This window comes from Hyperoodon ampullatus, assembly GCF_949752795.1.
Source record: "Hyperoodon ampullatus genome assembly, chromosome: 3".
NCBI classification, from domain to species: Eukaryota; Metazoa; Chordata; class Mammalia; order Artiodactyla; family Ziphiidae; genus Hyperoodon; species Hyperoodon ampullatus.
This window is the reverse complement of record NC_136916.1, coordinates 58,241,090-58,258,854: the sequence shown is the minus strand read 5'-3', so window position 1 is coordinate 58,258,854 and position 17,765 is coordinate 58,241,090. Positions and strand designations below refer to the sequence as shown.

General features: G+C 50.8%; 1 protein-coding gene across 1 annotated transcript in view; it reads left to right on the top strand.

Annotated features, from left to right (window-relative positions):
• ITGA11 (integrin subunit alpha 11) overlaps nucleotides 1-17,765 on the top strand; it is a gene marked incomplete at its 3' end in the record, with an annotated part of 124,600 nt that overhangs the window by 61,213 nt on the left and 45,622 nt on the right. Inside the window, exons 3-9 of the mRNA XM_079700496.1 lie at nucleotides 1,064-1,164; nucleotides 5,387-5,478; nucleotides 7,989-8,103; nucleotides 10,712-10,839; nucleotides 11,975-12,123; nucleotides 16,875-17,019; nucleotides 17,391-17,556. Coding sequence (XP_079556622.1) covers nucleotides 1,064-1,164; nucleotides 5,387-5,478; nucleotides 7,989-8,103; nucleotides 10,712-10,839; nucleotides 11,975-12,123; nucleotides 16,875-17,019; nucleotides 17,391-17,556 — 896 coding nt within the window. The remainder of the gene's footprint in view (nucleotides 1-1,063; nucleotides 1,165-5,386; nucleotides 5,479-7,988; nucleotides 8,104-10,711; nucleotides 10,840-11,974; nucleotides 12,124-16,874; nucleotides 17,020-17,390; nucleotides 17,557-17,765) is intronic.

The following is a 17,765-nucleotide window of genomic DNA, read 5'->3' as shown; positions in this document are numbered from 1 at the left end:
GGTCAGGAGGGAGTGGCCGCTCTTTCTCTAGAAATATGTGTGCATGTAAGCAACATGCGTTAATTTCCAGTGGGTGCATAACAAATTAGCACAAAGTATTGATAGATGACTTCCCAAAACAGAAGTTTATTCTCTCACAGCTCTGGAGACCAGACCTCCAAAATCAGGTCATCAGCAGGGCTGTGCTTCTTCTAAAAGATCTAGGAGAAATCTTCCTTGCTTCTTCCAGCTTCCAATGGTCCCAGGCATTCTTTGGCTTGCGGCAGCTTCACTCCTAGCTCCGCCTCCATCTTCACATGGCTTCCTCTTCTCTCTGGGTCTCTCCTTTGTGTGTCTCCTTAAGGACACATCATTGAATTTAGGGCCCACCTAGGTAATCCAGGATGACCTCATCTTGAGATCCTTAACTACAATTGCAAAAACCCTTTTTCCAAACAAAGTCACAAAGGCATATAGGCTCAAGGCAGAAGGCCCAGCTGGGTGTTTGCCCCTTGCCATTCTTTAGCCCGGCTGGCTGCCTTGCCCACCCTGAGCAAAGACTTAGTGCCTCAGGGGACAGCCATGAACACTGTGCAACATGCCCCAGCCCCCGGGTCACCAGCTGAAAGACTCATGTAAGGTGAGGAATGAGGCCACCCACAGGTAGTGGCAGATGGCCAAGACTCCAAAATCATCCTTCCTCTGCCTGAATGACCCCTATTACCACAGTCCCACCATCTAGCAAACTCATATTCATCTGTTAAGACCCAGATCAAGAACACCTCCTCCATGATGTCTGCCCTGCCCTCTTCTCACAAGGATGGCCTCCATCCCATTTGTTGCCAGACCCATGTGGTCTTCATCTCTGTGTCTCCAGATCCTGGCAAGAGCCTGGATAGGCCACAACATCCCTCTTTCAGGGAGACGAAGGTCCGAGTGTGAGGGTATGTGTGGGCTGCCCCGCCAGGATTCCCTCCTGCCCTCCCTACCCTACTCTCCCCTCAGCACTGCCCTGCAGGTTCCATCCTTTGCCAGGAAGGAGAACCTCCCCCAGCATCTTCACTTGTCTTCTTTTCCTTCCCAGGTTGGTCATCGGCGCTCCACTGGAAACCAACGGCCACCAGAAGACAGGAGACGTGTACAAGTGTCCAGTGACCCAAGGGAACTGCACCAAGCTCAACCTGGGTAACTTGGGCCACTGGTCTCTCCACAAGGAAGCCAACCATTGTCCAGGGTGGGGCAGGTGCTGAAACACGTCCCTGCCCACAGTCACACTGTGAGGTGACCTAGCTGGCGTTGTTGTCCCTATTTTGCAGATGAGGAAGCTGAGGCCAGAGAGAGGAAGTGACTTTCCCACAGTCACACAGCTTGTCAGGGGCTGGCCAGGATTCACACCCAGGTCTCCAGTGTCCCAGGCCATGGCTCTTTCTGCCTTATCCACGGCCCCTCAGCACAGGGGAGCCAGGAGCATTTCCTATCTCTTTTTTCTGACTTGGAAATAATAACAATAGCCGACATTCATATGTCTTACATACTGTTCACCACATGCCAGGTACTGGTTTAAGCACTTTTAGGTATTTTTTGACTCATTTAATCCCCACAACAGCCGTATGAGATTTAATCATTAACGACAGCCTGTGGAGGTGAGGGGACCTGCCCAGGGTCACCCAGCTAATAAGCAGCAAGGCCAGGATTCCAACCCAGGCCATCTGCAGCCACCCTTTAACCACTGTGCAGCACTGCCTTTCTGAAATGATGACTGTGTTCCTCGCTGAAGCACTCTGGGGCACAGGGGAGACGCTGTGAGCAGCCTCAAGGCCTTCCAAGTCCTTGTAAATCTACGTGTACACGTGCGCGTGTGTGCGCACAGCCTGCGTCCACTAAAGCACACGCGCCACTCCTCTAAAGCACTTCTGCTTTGTCCTAAAGGTCAGACAGTGGCCAGGCTATCACTTTGCTTTCAAAAGGGAGCAAAAGTCCCATTTGGGCTGAGAAGCTGCGATTCCAGGACTGGCCTTCCCCAGGGCAGGACCCTCAGCCTCCCACTCTTCCAGGAGGGGAGCCTCCATCCTAGAGCAATGGAGTGGGGTCCCCTGGGGAGGCTGTGGGGAAGCAGGGCCTGGGGCGGTGGGGGGTTGTGGGGGGAGATGGCAGAGCTTTAAGAGATAAGCAGATGGATGAAAAGGCCACATCAAAGAGAAAGCATGTGAAACCAGATCCCCAGGGCAGCCAGCTGTCCCAGCATATAGTGCTGGATGCTCCCGCTGGCCACATCTGTGTCAGGGCCGTGGATGGGAAGTTCAAACCCCAGCACAGCCGGGGGCCCAGGCTTCAGTGAGGAAACGGTCCAGGGCGGGCTGGAGTCCGGCTGGCAGCTTATGGATCCCGGTCGTCACCACCCTGAGAGCACAGGCTCCCAAACAAGCCAAGCTGGATTCTCCTTCCAGCTGTACAGTTTCCTCACTGTGTGTCCAGGGGGAGCTCACATCCTCTCTCTGAGCCTCTGTTCACTTATGTGTGACCCTAGGATCCATCCCAGGTCTAATATGCCCCCCAGCCTTTCATGAGCACCTAGTATGTGCCAAGCACGATGCCAGTTACTGGGGATACAGCAGGGAACAAGGAGCCAAGGGCTCTGCTGGGAGGGCACAGTAAGCGAGGAGACAAACTACAGTAGAAAGCAGGATCATCTCAGGTGGGGAGAGATGCTGTGGGATAAACCAGGTGTTATGATAAGAGAGGCTGGGTGGGGAGGAGGTAGGGGGCGGGTACTATCTTAGCAAGGTGATCAGGGAAGGTTTCCCTGAGCAGGTAACTTTTGAGCAAAGGTCCGATGGTGAGATGGAATCAAGTGGGACCACAGCATTCCAGGTAGAGGAGAAGCAAGTGCAAAGGTCCTGAGGTAGGAATGAACTTGCTCTGTTGGAGGACGGAAAGAAGGCTGGGGCAAAGGGAGCAAAGGGGTGGTGGTAGACGTGCGCACTGAGCTTGGGGCCTGGGCCACTGAGAAAAGCCCCCGGTCCAGGTGGGGACCAAGACACATGAACCCATCATTTAGGTTCCTCTATCGCTCTGGTTTCCAATGTGGACCTAATTTCCCTCCGAAGGAGGAGGAGCCCCTGCTGACAATGGGAGACACGATGCCATCAGACTCTGAAATGGGGGCTTAAGCTGGGAGGCGGTGGGCAGCAAAGTGCATGGAGGCCGAGGAAGAGTACTGGTCAGGAAGCACCTCATTTGAGGAGAGTTTCTTTCCCTCCCAATGAGGAGGCAGGAAGACCATCTGTCAGTTTATCCCCACAGTGGAAAATGCAAGGCAGGGAAACCTGTGTCCTAGTTTTTCCTATGGCCTCTCCAGGCTCTGAGCCCCACTCAGCCAAGAATGTTCTTTCCTTTCTCTCCAGGGAAGTGGGTGTCAGTTATTCACACCTCAGTGTTGAAGGGTCTACCTACCTCTGGTGCTTTTTTTCCCAACACCTGGATGAAGTCAGGGTTTTCGTTGAGCGGCAGGGGCTCAGGGGGAGGGGATGTGATTCTGGAAGGCAAGCCCTGTGTGAGGAGGGGCTTATGCCCCAGCCCTCACACAGACCCACTGAGAAAGGTTTAAGTCTCTTCTGGTCACAGAGGGGAGGTTAGTGACTGCTCCAAATCCACGAGCAGCAGAAGCTGGACTTGAACCTGAATCTTTCCTACTCCAATGCAAGGGTCTTCCCCACCATGCCATCTGCTTCCTGGCCCACAGTTTCATTGAGGACCTCAGTCATTGAGACAAGGGAGGAAGAGAAGGGGCGGGGTGAGGTGGGGGACGTACCCTTTAAATAAATGGGGGGCAGAATTCTCCAAGCCGCTGAGGGGAGGAAGTTGCCCAGTTGGGGCTTGGAGCTTCCTCTCCAGACTTCTCATCACATCCCTCTGCAGCCACGGCCCTGCTGTCAGGTGGGGAAAGTCGGGATGTAACGTTGGCTCTGCTGGGTTCAAGTCCCCACGCTATCATTTATCAGTGATTGACCTTATAGAAGTCACTAACCCTCTGTGCGCCTTGACTTTCTCCTCTGTAAAATGAAAATAGTGACCCCTGGGCCTCCCAGGACCAAGAGGGGGTCCTGGGAGGGCAGGTGGGCGCAGTACTTTGTAAATGATAAGGCACCATAAAAGCACCAGGGTTGTTACTATTATTTTCTCTCCGGTTGCTTTGGACAGACAAACCAGAAAACAATCCCAGGCACCTGTAGAACAGCCAAGAGAGGCTGGATTTCAAAAGGAACCTTACTACAAACTGAAGGAAGCCAAGGGGAAACAAACAACAAACACAGCCGCCCCACCCTAGCCCACAGTACAGTGGGGGGTCTGAAGTTCTGGCCTCTGCCCATGCCCAGCCCCAGGTCTTGCTGGCCTGGGCCGCAGAGGGTCGGCCAACTCTTCACACTTCCAATCGCCAACAAAGCTAAATGCTCCTGAGCCCTTAGAGATCACTCCCCTCGCCTGAAGCAGAGAACACATCTAGATCCTGCGCACAGCCGATGAGGACTGCTCGCTCCGGCTTAACAAAATACCCAACTCACTTCCCCCTAAACTCTCCCCAGCAAGTGTCTGCACATGTGTGCGCGCGCATACACCACACACACACACACACACACTCTTCTGGGGACTTCAAGCTCACTTCTTTCCTTTCAGTGGCCTGACAGAATGATCTAGTAAAACCTTCCCCAATATAATCTGCTTAGTAAATTTAATCTCCACAACCCTCTCCCTCCACCCAGTTGGCTGATAATTCTGCCCCTGAATACTCCTCTGGGGACCAGCCACACAATGGCATTCTTGGGCAAGACCTTGTGCCTCTAGAAGGCTCTTGTTAAGTTGGCGATTTGCTCCCTGTGAGAAAGAATCAGCTATCGTGTGTCAGTTTATCAGCTGAGCGGAGAACCGGACCCTGAGAGAGTTGGGCAGGGGACTGCTACGTTTGATGGCAGGTTGTCTTAAAGAAAAACGTGGAGGAGGCACTGCATAGCGGAACCAGCGTCGGGGGGAGCCCTGGTTTGTGTGGGGTGGGGCACAAGGGGATGGCTGGGGGAGGGAAAGCTCTGGACGAGGAGATGGAAGGCTCTGCCATCTGCTTCCTGTGTGACTTTGGGCAGTTTGCATGACCTCTCTGAGACTCGTAGTCCTCATCTCACAGAGAGTCGAGAGGAGGTAATTAGACCATATCTGGGCAAGGCCTTAGTAAACTGTGAAAGGTTGCCCTGACCTGCAGGCGAGTGAGGCATCCAGAGGGGCAGGGAGAATGGGGGAGGACCCTGCCTGGTACCGACTCAACCTCGGGCCCCTCTGGTGGCCAGCGACAGCAGCAGAGTCCGGGCGGAGGACAGGCAGAAGGGGCTGCAGGCTGAGTTTCTCCCTCCCACCCCAGGAAGGGTCACCCTATCCAACGTGTCCGAGAGGAAAGACAACATGCGTCTCGGCCTGAGCCTGGCCACCAACCCCAAGGACAACAGCTTCCTGGTAAGAGCCACCCACCCACCCTCCCTCTGAGCCCTTCCTGCCCCACAGGCCCTCTGCTTGGGGCCGCGAGGGGCGTGTGGTGGCTGAGCATGCCCACCCACCGGGCTGCCTGTCCGCGTGCGCTCGGGGAGCAGCCCCTCCTCTGGCCTCCTGCCTGTGCCATTCTGCCTGCTGCGCCCTAAACTTCGGGAGGGTACAATTCAGGCAGGAAAAAGGATTGAGCCCTTTTGTGTACCTTCCCTTTGGGGCTGGGGGGAGTGCAAAGCAGATAGCCTGCAAAGGAATAGGAATAAATAAAGATATTCAACAGTCCAGTGGTAGGGGCATCTATCCTTTCCTTTGGGGAGCCCAATTTGCAAGGCAGAGGCTGAATCTCTGCTCCAGAATTGATGAAAGAAACAGGACACACCACACACCCTGAGAAGACTTTGAGGGGAAGCCGTAAATGAGTGAACGCAGATTTACCACAACGGAGGGAAGGATACAGAGGGATGGGCCACCTGGACTGCATAGGATCAGATGGGAAAGCTTCCCAGAGGAGGTTTCTGTTTTGTTTTTAAAGAAGAGACTAGTCTTAGCAAGGAAGAAAGAGGAGGGGGTACTTGGGCTGAGGTGGTAGAGACATTCATTCATTTAAACTATTTTTTGAGCACTTACAATGAACGGAGCCTGATGCCAGGCACTGGGGATTCAGCAGTCAGCAGAGCTCTCGCCCTCCTGGAGCTTACATTCTGGCTGGGGGAGAGACGATAAGCAAATGAGTAATGTGAACATGGTGTTGGGACAGAAAGGCAGCAGCGGGCTGTGCTGGGAGATCTCTGCACCCCGCCCAGGTGAGCATATGCAAGCTTTGCACACAGTAGGAGAGTACGGGTGGCGTGATGGATTGGCACTGCCTGCCCCTTGCCATCACGTTCGGGTGAACCACCACGAACGTGGGTGAGGCTGGGACTGATAGTTCCTAGAGTAGCTGCAAGAAGATTTCCGAGAAGAATTACCCCAGAAAGCCCAGTAAAATGCACCGCTCATTTTAAGATGGGAGGGCTTGTGTCACTCTCTGTTCTCACCCATCAGTTCATTTCTGTTGACACATGAGACATCTTGGGTGTGAAGCATCAGACATCAGGGCAGCAAGATGACTGGGATGTTCAGAGACTTGACAAGAGCATAGTGGCTCTGCCAGGGAAAGTCCTGAGGTGCCTCGATGTATGGTTGGCCCACAGCCCTCATCATCCCCAACTAAGGGCAACAGGACCCCTGACCCTGTCCGTGCATACTTGCCAGGGGCTTTGGTCTGACCCTATTCTCCCTCTGAGGCTCCTTGTCATATGCCTACTAACTTGATTTCACCTACTTCGTAAGGTGGGATGAAGGTCCAAGAGGGATGGTGTGCTACAACCCCTGGGGCCTCTGTGGGTAGGTTAAGACCCTAGTTTATAAATAGCAACTTTTGTTAACTCATTCACTCATCCATTCATCCATTCACTCTTCAGCCCATCCCCCAACCAAATGTCCTTCCCTCTCTTCATCTATCCATCCATCCATTCATTGATCCACCCATCTGTCTACATGTCAGTCCACCCCCTCATCCTCCCATCTAATCATCCATCCTTGCATCCATCCCCTCCCACATCCACCCATCATCCATTCATCTATCCATCATCCATCCATCCATCCATCCATCATCCTTCTAGCCCTCCAGCCATTATCCATTACCTACTCTCCCATTATTCATTCTCCCCCACTTCCAAAAATAATTTACCAGGGCTTCAACAAAGGACACAGATAATACAAAACCTTTAAAATCTGAGTTTAAAAAAAGAAAGCTAATTAAAGAAAGGGATTGGAAGTGGAATAATTATTCTTCCAAACCAAGGGAAATTAGAGCACAAATTGTAGTCCTGAGTTTTCCAGCAGCAGGACAAACATGGAGGCAGAAGCTGGACTTTCATTTTTAATGACCCTGACTCTGAGAGGGACTCATCACTCAGTCTGTAAATGAGGGGCTGACATCAATGTTTTTGGTAGCAAATTTCAGAGAAAGAGCAGAGACATTCTTTTTCCTTTCCTTAGTAAGAGCCATGGGCATGTTTTGGGGACCCTGTCCTGGAAGTCTGCCCAGAAATGACCTTCAGGCGACCTCTTCAGAAAGACCCTTGAAGGGTCCACTCCCATGGATGACAATGCTTTCCCGCATCCTGTGTGGTGGGCAGGGGGAAGGAGAGTCACAACCTGATGATGGGGTGGAGAATGGGACCCTTGAAAAGACAACAAAGGAGGACTCTAAGGTTAGTTTTTCTCCATTTCACCTGAAACCAAGGGAACTAGTACACGTTACAGCAAGAGAGATTTCAGTTAGATTCAAAGAAGACCCTCTAAATCCTAAGGACAACACTCAGACGGAGGATTCTGTCTTGGGTCTTGGAGGTTGGGACTGGGCCGAAGGCTATTGGGCCCGGACCCTCCCTGAGGTCCCCCGCTGATTAGGGGGTCCATGCTGTGCTTCACAGGCTTGCAGCCCCCTCTGGTCTCATGAGTGTGGGAGTTCCTACTACACCACAGGGATGTGTTCACGAGTCAACTCCAACTTCAGGTTCTCCAAGACCGTGGCCCCAGCTCTCCAAAGTAAGTGGCTTCAAATCTGCAGACTTGGGCTGAGCGAGTGACAGTCCATGGGAGGCTCCAAGCTCTGGTCACCACTATCCCATGGCTACAAAGCAGAACTTGGACTCTAGCCCCGCCCCACTCCAACTCTCTGGGTAGCCTGTGGGGTAATAATCTTGGCCCACCCTCCTGGGGCAAATGAGCTAAGGTTATGAAGACCATCCTGGCAGCCAGAGAGTTTCACTGCAAACCCACCCTGAGTGAGGAAGAGATTGCTGGCCCACCATGTACAGCAGGCAAGCTGCGTACTGCCGAAGTCTGGGGACATCGTTCACTTAGACTACAGTGTGCATGGCACCCTCTGACGTTATGGGATGCAGCTGCCCTGTAGGTGGAGGGCCAAGGAGGACAGAACTACCCCTGGTGATAGTCCCATCTAATCAGTGGTCCTGGACATGAGGAAGCGCTGCCCAGCTTTCCCAGAGCCTCATGGAACACAAAACCTCCCACTCTCTCCCCACCTGCCAGGAAAGTCTGGGGAAAGAACGCTCAGACCTTGCTTCCTGCAAGCCCAGACTGCTTGGCTCCGAGCCTCACTATTTCCTGTGGGCTAACCACCAACACCCAAGCAGCTGCTGCCCGTTTTATTGAGGGTGAGGGGATTAGCACTTCTGGCTAGAGGCAGCCTCCCTCCAAGCACCAGGGCCCAGTCAGAGATGGGACGGTGGTGCTGGTGGGGAGGGAGGAGGAAGGTCAGTCCAGCAGGGGCTGGAAAATGATCCCCTTAGGGGCGATGAGGAAGAGTCGATTCTATTCTTATAAAACGTCAGCGGGAGGGGCAGAGGCAGTGCCGGGGCTGGGAGGAGGCTCGCAGCCAGTCACGGGAGGTGTGCCACCCCCTAGAGAGGTTCTTTCCTCTGGGCCAAGGTGTGACCATCTCAACCTCCCAGAATCTCCTGTGGCGGAGACCTCCTCACCCCGCTGACCAGCAGCGGTGCCCTGGGAGCTCAGCAGATCCAGATCGCAGGGCACCCCCCGCCACCCCTGCCAACACTACGGAGGATCTAATTCAGCAGGTCTAGGATCAGCCACAGGGCGTGTGTATGTGCGCACGTGCGTGTGTTTCAAAGGCGTGTTCTGCCATGTTTAGCAACCACAGAGGTTCTTCCCAATGTGTCTTAAAATGAAAAATTGGAAATCGTAAGAAAGAAATCAGTAATAATAGATGCGTTCTAATAAAATTGGCTTTAAAATAAAAGAAACCTGGCCCCTACCAGTAGATTAGAAACCTCTCCTAATCAAGGAGTTACTGTCTCGTGTCCTTGTGGTGCCAGCACCACACGGCGCTCCAGCACATGGTGGGTGCTCAGTCCACAGGTGTGGGGCGAAAGCACACTGGAGAAGGACAAAGCTATCAAGCACCGTTAGCCTGGAGGTGTAGGGCCATCACATGCTGTGTGCGGCATGTGCAGACGAGACCAGAGTGTACACACAGTTTCTCCTAAAGCGGAGGTGATTCTGAGCATCCAAACACTTCTAAAGTGCTCTCCCAAACACAGAACCTGTGCCAGGCGCCTAGGCTCATGCCACCACCTTCCCCTCCTGGGGAGCTCTGACATCAACATACTACACCTTCCCGATGCAGGAGTTACTGGAATGGTTAACTCACAAAGGCCCCTGCTATATTGCTGTAAAGTAGATTTGAAAACAGTGTGAAATTCTCCAGTAAAAATAAGCAGATGCCCCCAATATTTCAATGTGATACAGTATAGTGTATATCGTATCAGATTGTATCATCTCTTATTTCAAGGTAAGTCCTGCTGTTTCACAAACAGAAATAAATTACTTAGATGTAAAGAGAAGTTTTTTAATTTGTTAGGTTACCAATGTTTCATGTTTTCTTTGTTGCTTTCTATTATTCATTTTAATTTGGTATTAATGTTACAAGAATATAGAGAAACCTTCAGGCTCAAAGCAGCGAGAGCTTGACCTGATGTTGTCATTGTTACATTAACCAAGTGGTTTGGTTAAAAAAAAATAAAAAGAAGATAAGCTAAGATTCTTGAGCATTTACTTGTGCTCAGCCCTAGAAGCATCACCTTGTTAATTCCTCGTGGCAATCCTCTACTATCATCATGCCTCTTTTACAGAAGAGAAAACCGATGCCAGGATGTTAAGTAACTTGCCCAGGGTCAAAGCCGGGGGTCAAACAGTCTGACGCCAGATTCCACATTCCTCGCTATTACACCATGCCTCCCTCCTAAGAAGTGAAACCCATTCATTTGGGCTGAAAATGGTAATGCCCACCTACCCATTACAGTAAAATAAACAATAATGAGGTACTGATTCGGGCACTGTTGGCTGCCTACCAAACACTGGCCAGCTAACGGCGGTCAGTCCCTGTTGAGGCGCAGAGGCAGTAGGGCTCCATTCATGCTTTGTTCAGGCAGCCAGTGCAGAACGGTGGGGCAGAGCCAGGAATTCCTGGGCTCCTCACTCACATTGCCCAAATAAATGTTCAGCCTGAGGACAGCTCCCAGGCCAGGCTTCCCTGGACAGTCGTCCAGGGAATCAGAGATTTGCAGACACTGGCTCCTTGGGTAGCTGTGACCATGTTCCCACTTCCCAGGGTGCCAGACCTACATGGACATCATCATTGTCCTGGATGGTTCAAACAGCATCTACCCCTGGGTGGAGGTTCAGCACTTCCTCATCAACATCCTGAAGAAGTTTTACATCGGCCCTGGGCAGATCCAGGTGAGTGTGGTTGGGACTCTTTCCTCCTCCAAATAAGGCCCCCCCAAAACCCATGGCAGATGCTGCCTTGGGGTGGGGGGGGGAGCATCTGTACATGCGCTAGAAAGGTGTAGGTGAAAGGGCCAGCAGCAGGGCCCTGCAGCCCAGGACACCCATCTCTGCTGGGCGCATCATGGGACTGTGTAGGGGAGGCATCACTGAGTGGGTCAATCACTGTTCTCTGGGATAGACACCACCTATTAACAAAAACTTTGATCAGCCAGAGAGTGGGAAGACACTAGCACCCTGCTGGGTGAGGCACAGGGGAGAATTAGACACTTTGATCTTGGAGAAGAGACAGGGGAAGAGGTCATAGCTGCCAGCACATATTTGAAATGCTGCCTGGCTAACTAGGGGGTAGATTTATTCCGTATTGTTTTGTCAGGCCAAAGGAGGACCAATGAATAGAACTGACAAGGTGGCAGATTTCAGGTCAATCTAAGAAATTATTTTGTAACAATTAGAGCTGTTAAAAGGGGCGTGGACTTTCTCATGAAGTAATGAGTTCCCCACCACTGGGAGATCATCTTTTAGGGTACGGTGGATGAAAGTCCAGCATTGGAAATGCACTTGTACCAAATAACCTCTGTGGGCCCATCCGACAGTGACATTTTTTCATTCTAGTCCTACTATAGGTAGGTTTTTGCTTATTCTTTAAGGTTTTTATTTTGAGACTATTAATATTTGAGTCTTATTAATATTTCAAACTTCTCTTCCAAATTTGAAAGAACCTTAGTTCCAGAGTTTGGTGAACAATGCCATGGCCCTCCACCCACACTGCTCCTAAGATTTTAGACTTCAATTCTATGCTCAACTTTTGTCTTTTTAAATAAGAAACTCAATCTGCTGGGCCTTTCTTTAAATCACAGTCTCCTCTCTCAATATGCACCTCCCACCTGCCTCACCAAGCCAGCCATTCATTCCTGGAACTGTGCAGAACCTGCTTCCCTTCTGCTTAGTTCCTCTCCCTTGGGAAGGTCCCCAGCCCTCCTCACTCCTGAACCGCCCCAGAGAGATGACTCCAGGAAAGCCTCATCACCAAAGGGCCAGCCTTCAGGGGTCAAGATGTCCTGTTTCCCTCTCCTCTAACTTGCAGGTTGGAGTCGTTCAGTACGGAGAAGACGTGGTACATGAATTTCACCTCAATGACTACAGGTCTGTAAAAGATGTGGTGGAAGCTGCCAGTCACATTGAACAGAGAGGAGGAACAGAGACCCGGACGGCATTTGGCATTGAATTTGCTCGGTAAAAAAAAAAAAAAAAAAAAAAAATGTATTTTCTAAATCTCAGATACTGTTACAGTTATCTTTTGCTACCCCACAAAATCTAGTATCTGGAGAGACAATAATTAATCCCTCAAAGTTCTGGGCATTGGCTGGGCTCAACTGATCAGTTCTCCCTTGGGTTCTCTCATGTGGTTGAAGGCTGGTGTCAGCTGGGGCTGTTGTCATCTGAAGTTTCGACTGGACTGGACATCCAGAATGGCACCCTCATGTGGCTGGCAGTGGATGTTGGCTGTTGGCTGGGAGCTCAGCTGAGGCTGGTGATGTGAGCACCCACACGTAGCCATGTGGCTTGGCTCTCTCACTGTATGGCACCCAGGCTTTGAGAGGAAGCATCCCAAGAGTGAGTTTTCCAGGAGATCCACACAGGAACTCTAAGACTGCCTATGACCTAGCTGCAGAAGTCCCAGAATATAACTTCTGCTATAGTCTTTTGATTGAGCAAGTCACTGAAGCCAGCCCAGGTTCAAGGGGAAGAGAATTTAATTTCCCCTCTTGATGGAGGAATGGCAAGGTCATATTACGGAAGAGCATTTTGGGGCTGGGATTTCCAGTCAACTTCAGGACATATGTTCTGCCAAGAGACCCTATGAAAAGTGTGTGGGTTGTATGAGGGCAGAATCTTCTTGTGGGGTGTTCGTCATCGGTAGAATGTGAAGAACATAGTTAAATCTAACATCTGAGATTGTAGAGCAATGAGGCTGTTCCCTTAAACATCACACCAGAACTCACAATAATAATGAATGCAACTCTAGTCATCCAGACAGATAGCTACATGCTTATTCCAGTAACTCTGCCATGGCTCAGAACACTGTACTCACCCCCACTGGAATCAATGAATGATTTATTTATTTATTTATTTATTTTTTGGTGGTACGCAGGCCTCTCACTGTTGTGGCCTCTCCCGTTGCGGAGCACAGGCTCCGGACGCTCAGGCTCAGCGGCCACAGCTCACGGGCCCAGCCGCTCCGCGGCATGTGGGACCTTCCCAGACCGGGGCACGAACCCATGTCCCCTGCATCGGCAGGCAGACTCTCAACCACTGCGCCACCAGGGAAGCCCCCAGTGAATGATTTTTAAAGTCAATTCCCCCAGATCTTTCCAGCTGTGGCCTAAACTCCTACGATAACTATGTCCAAGACATTTAGATTTTAAATGTATAAATTTTACACCTACGAATATGAGCTCTGCTATGTTCATTGAGACCACCGTCCCATTACCTTATAATCCCACCTCACATAGGGTTAGTCGACGTGTTTAGCAGAATGCTACAATGTGAAAGCTATTTAGTAGTAACATGATTTCATGTGGTCAAAAGATTAACTCTTTTTTTTTTTAGTATTTATTTATTTGGTTGCACCAGGTCTTAGTTGTGGCAGGCAGGCTCCTTAGTTGTGGCTCATGGGCTTCTTAGTTCTGGCATGAGAACTCTTAGTTGCGGTACGCATGTGGGATCTAGTTTCCTGGCCAGGGATCGTACCCGGGCCCCCTGCATTGGGAGCGCAGAGCCTTAACCACTGCACTACCAGGGAAGTCACCCAACTTCACTACTCTTTATGATTAAGTTACTGCTCCACCAGTGTATTTCTGTTCACTGATAAAACCTGCTCAAGCTTTTTTCCTAAATGAGCATCCCTCTGTGTAAAGATGGCTCTTACTCACCCTCATGAGAAATGGGCCCTCATGGGGGTGAGTCCCTGAGACCCCAAGCAGGCTCTTGTGAAGTGGCCAGGGGAACGGAGGAAGCCCACGCCCACTGAGCTATCAGTGAGAAGCTAACTGACTCCCACCGGGATGGAGCACACTGCTTCCATCTCATTTCGCAGCCCATCTCCCCCAGGTCAAGTGTGTGTGACTGGCCTAGTAGTTTGAACCATCGTGACTCACGAGCACTGCTGGGGTGTGCGATCTACACCTCAAGTGAACTTTGAAATCTGATCTTCCCAGCCAAGTCTGGGTCCCAAATTACAGCTGGTGCCTTTTAAGGTAAAAGGCTTTCTCTCCTCACTCAGCTATTCATAATGCATTTTTTTTCTGTGTACCTACTAAAGTACAAACATCCAGGCCATGGACTTGAGGGGTTATAAAGAGGGTAACCCGTGACCCCTGGTTTAATAGGGGAGCTCTGGTAAGCATCACCCTAACTCAGTGAGGATGAGAGAGGAGGGCTCCAAGGGAGCGACCGGAGAGGACTGCCAAGATGGGGGATATCTGACAGACCCCAGGATTACAGCAGGGAGAGGTGGAGAGAAGACATTCTGCCCCAGTAAGGGCAGAGGACAGGGAAAGCTGAGGAATGTTTACATTCAGAGCCTTGCTCTGAGCATGGTTCCTGTTGGGGAGTGGTAAGCCCTGCAGCTGCGAAGATGGTCTGGAGTCAGATTGTGAGAGTTATAACATTGTAGCTAAAACAAGCGTGATTGGCCACTGAAGTTTCTTGAATGTCATCATCAAATGTGCGCATGAAGGTGAGTCTGGCAGCCATGTGTGGCTTTGAGGGGAGGGGGCAGGACAGCGCTGCAATGCCACCTTCATTCACTCAACACTTTTTATTGAGCATCTACTATGTGCCTCACACTGTTTTAGACATTTGGGATAGATCAGTGAACAAAGCAGATAAATGTCCTGCCCTTGTGAAGCTGATATTCTAGAGGGTGAGGCAGACAATAAGCAAAAAAACAAAAAACAAATAAATAGCTAGTATGCTAGAGGGAGATACAAGCTATGGGGGAAAAATAGGGTCTGGTAAAGGCAGTCAGGCAGGTTGGGGAGGGCAGGTATTTAATCAGCATTAACCAAGTAGTCAGGGAAGGCTTCACCAAGAGCTGACATTTGAGTGGAGACTTAAAGGAGGTGAGGAAGTTGGCCAAGCAGGTGTCTGGCAGGGGAGGTTCCAAAAAAGGGAGCAGCTCAGATAAAGGCCCTAAAACAGAAGCATGCCTGGTGGTTCCAGGTTCAGTGAAGATTCCAGCAGGAGGAGGGGCTCAGAGGGATTACCAAGGGTTTCGCCGGACATTATCAGGACCTGGGAGAAATGGGAGCCAGGACAGGTTTTGAGCAGAAAGGAGACGTTGATATGACCTTTCTCCACGGGGTCACATTGGCTTCCAGGTTCATGGAAACTGTCGTGAGTATAAAGCTTTCACTGCACTCCAGGAAGTTATAGTCCGATTTACAAAGCAACAAATCCAAGTCTTTTACACAATACAAATTCACAATTTTAAATCTGATGATTCATGCCAATATTTATGCTATTACAGATTCTTACAGATATTCACACCATTCCACTCTATGGAAATATGATCCTGAAATTCCCTTGGCTCCATATGTAATAAAGCCTGTTTTTCCCGTGCCATATATTTTCTCCTGGAGTTTTGTTCCTGGACCTGGCCCTCCAATGAAGTCATGGAAGCATCTCGAGTCTCCTTTGAAGGACTAGCAGCGCTCTCCCTCCACTGAGTCAGGCTTAAGCCCAAAATATTCTCTGTATTTTGTCATGTCAAGTGTGCCTCTGCCCTGCTTCAGTCCACGCCTCATACTAAAATTAGAGGAGTTTTTAAAGCCAGCATATCCAGAATATCATAGAATTGCTAAGAGAATGACAGATGGTCTGTTTCTCTTAACTGGTAGCTTGAAGATGCTCTGAACTAATTTATTCCAAGTTTTGTGAATTCCTTAACATCTAAATCACGCACATCAGCTCATCAGCTTGCTGTGTAACAAAAGATACCCCTGGTAACCAAAGCCTTAGGGTGATGGGATTTAACCTGACATCATGGTGCTTGAACCTATGGGTCAGACCTTTGAGGACTCACTGCAGAGTCTAAGGGTAACATTTATTTTTAGGTCCTTATTGGAAAATTCAGAACCTCATGGTCTGAAGGAGAGTTGGCCTCACACAGGCACCAAGAGCCAGTGATGGTTCAGGAGCCAATTTTTCCTGCTTCGTAGATGGGTCACCAGCTCCAAGAGTCCATAGAGTGCCAGCCCCCCGGCTCCTGGTTGGACTGCCCAGCAGACAGGCCAAGCACCTGCTCCGGCCACTGAAAACAAAATAAAAAGCAAGAAAGAGAAATATTTGTCGTAGAATTTGATATTTAATAGTTCCCAAAATAGAATCAAAGTGGTTCTCCTGGGAGAAATCAGAACTTTGTCAGGCTTCATCACACATTTTATGGAACAGCATTGTTTGGCTGTTGAATTGCTCTGGCACGTCACCTTTTCAGAACTGAGGGAAGTGGTTCTCAACTCCGATGTTCATTAGAACTTTTGAAAAATGCTGGTGCCCAGGCCACACTCCAGAAATTCTGATTTCATGAGTCCAGGTGGCGCCTGGGCATCACTTTTTTTTTAACTCCCCAGATGATTCTAATGTGTGGCTGAGTTTTTGAACCGTGAAATTAGGGCCTCTAAAGGTCTCACCTGACCCTGAACTCCCCTCCCAGACCCACCCCGTCCCCCTGCTTCCCCAAAACAGCAAGATCATGACTTGAGAGGGGCTTTTTAAAGTCACTCTTTAAAGACGAGCAGATTTAAGATGCATCTGAGCAGCTGGCGAACGAGTAGTCTGGGCATCTCAATCCAGCTGCTTCTTTGGTTCGAGGTCCCAACACCCTGTAGGGTTGCCCGGGGGCTTAGCCCTGGCAGTAGGAGCGCCAGGGCTGCCCCATCCCCACCTTCCTCTGTGACCCTCCCCCTGTGCTTGGGTTCCAGCTCAGAGGCTTTCCAGAAGGGTGGAAGGAAAGGGGCCAAGAAGGTGATGATCGTCATCACGGATGGGGAGTCCCACGACAGCCCAGACCTGGAGAAGGTGATCCAGCAAAGCGAGAGGGACAACGTGACCAGATACGCTGTGGCCGTGAGTCCTGTCCTACCTGTCCTGCCCCTGCCCACCCTCTAGAGGCTTCGCCATCAACCCCTTGGGGACTCTGGGGTGGGGGGCAGTTCTGGGCAGTGAACCAGCCATCCAGGCCCTCAAATGGGCCTCTCCTTGTTACATCTTCTAAAGAGCAGTTGAGAATCTCCTTTCCGTCCTACCCAGGTTTATCCGCAACAGCTGTGGGGTTTTTTTCTTCATTGCCAAGGAGGTTCTGAAACCTCCGAAAACTAGAAAACACTCCCAAGCCCCAGAACCCTGTCTTAGAACAGAGTCCGAGTCTGGGGCCATGGGTGTGTGGGGAGGTCTGTGCCATGTCCCGGTTTGTCGCCCCTGCCCCTGTTCCCTGGCAGGTCCTGGGCTACTACAACCGCAGGGGGATCAATCCAGAAGCTTTTCTAAACGAAATCAAATACATCGCCAGTGACCCCGATGACAAGCACTTCTTCAACGTCACTGATGAGGCGGCCCTGAAGGACATTGTCGACGCCCTGGGGGACAGGATCTTCAGCTTGGAAGGTGAGCGCTGCTTCTTGAGAGGGGTCCACGCTCCTGGGCTCACAGCAGGTGAAGCCCACAGAGCGAAATCCAGCCCCCCGGGATGGGAGGGTTTAGCGGGAGTCCTCCCTTTGTGATGACCGCCAACACTGGAGCGCTCCTGTGCTGGACGTGAGGCTGTGCACTTTCCAAACAGCCCCGGAGGCTCGTTGGAAAAAGGATAATCCCCT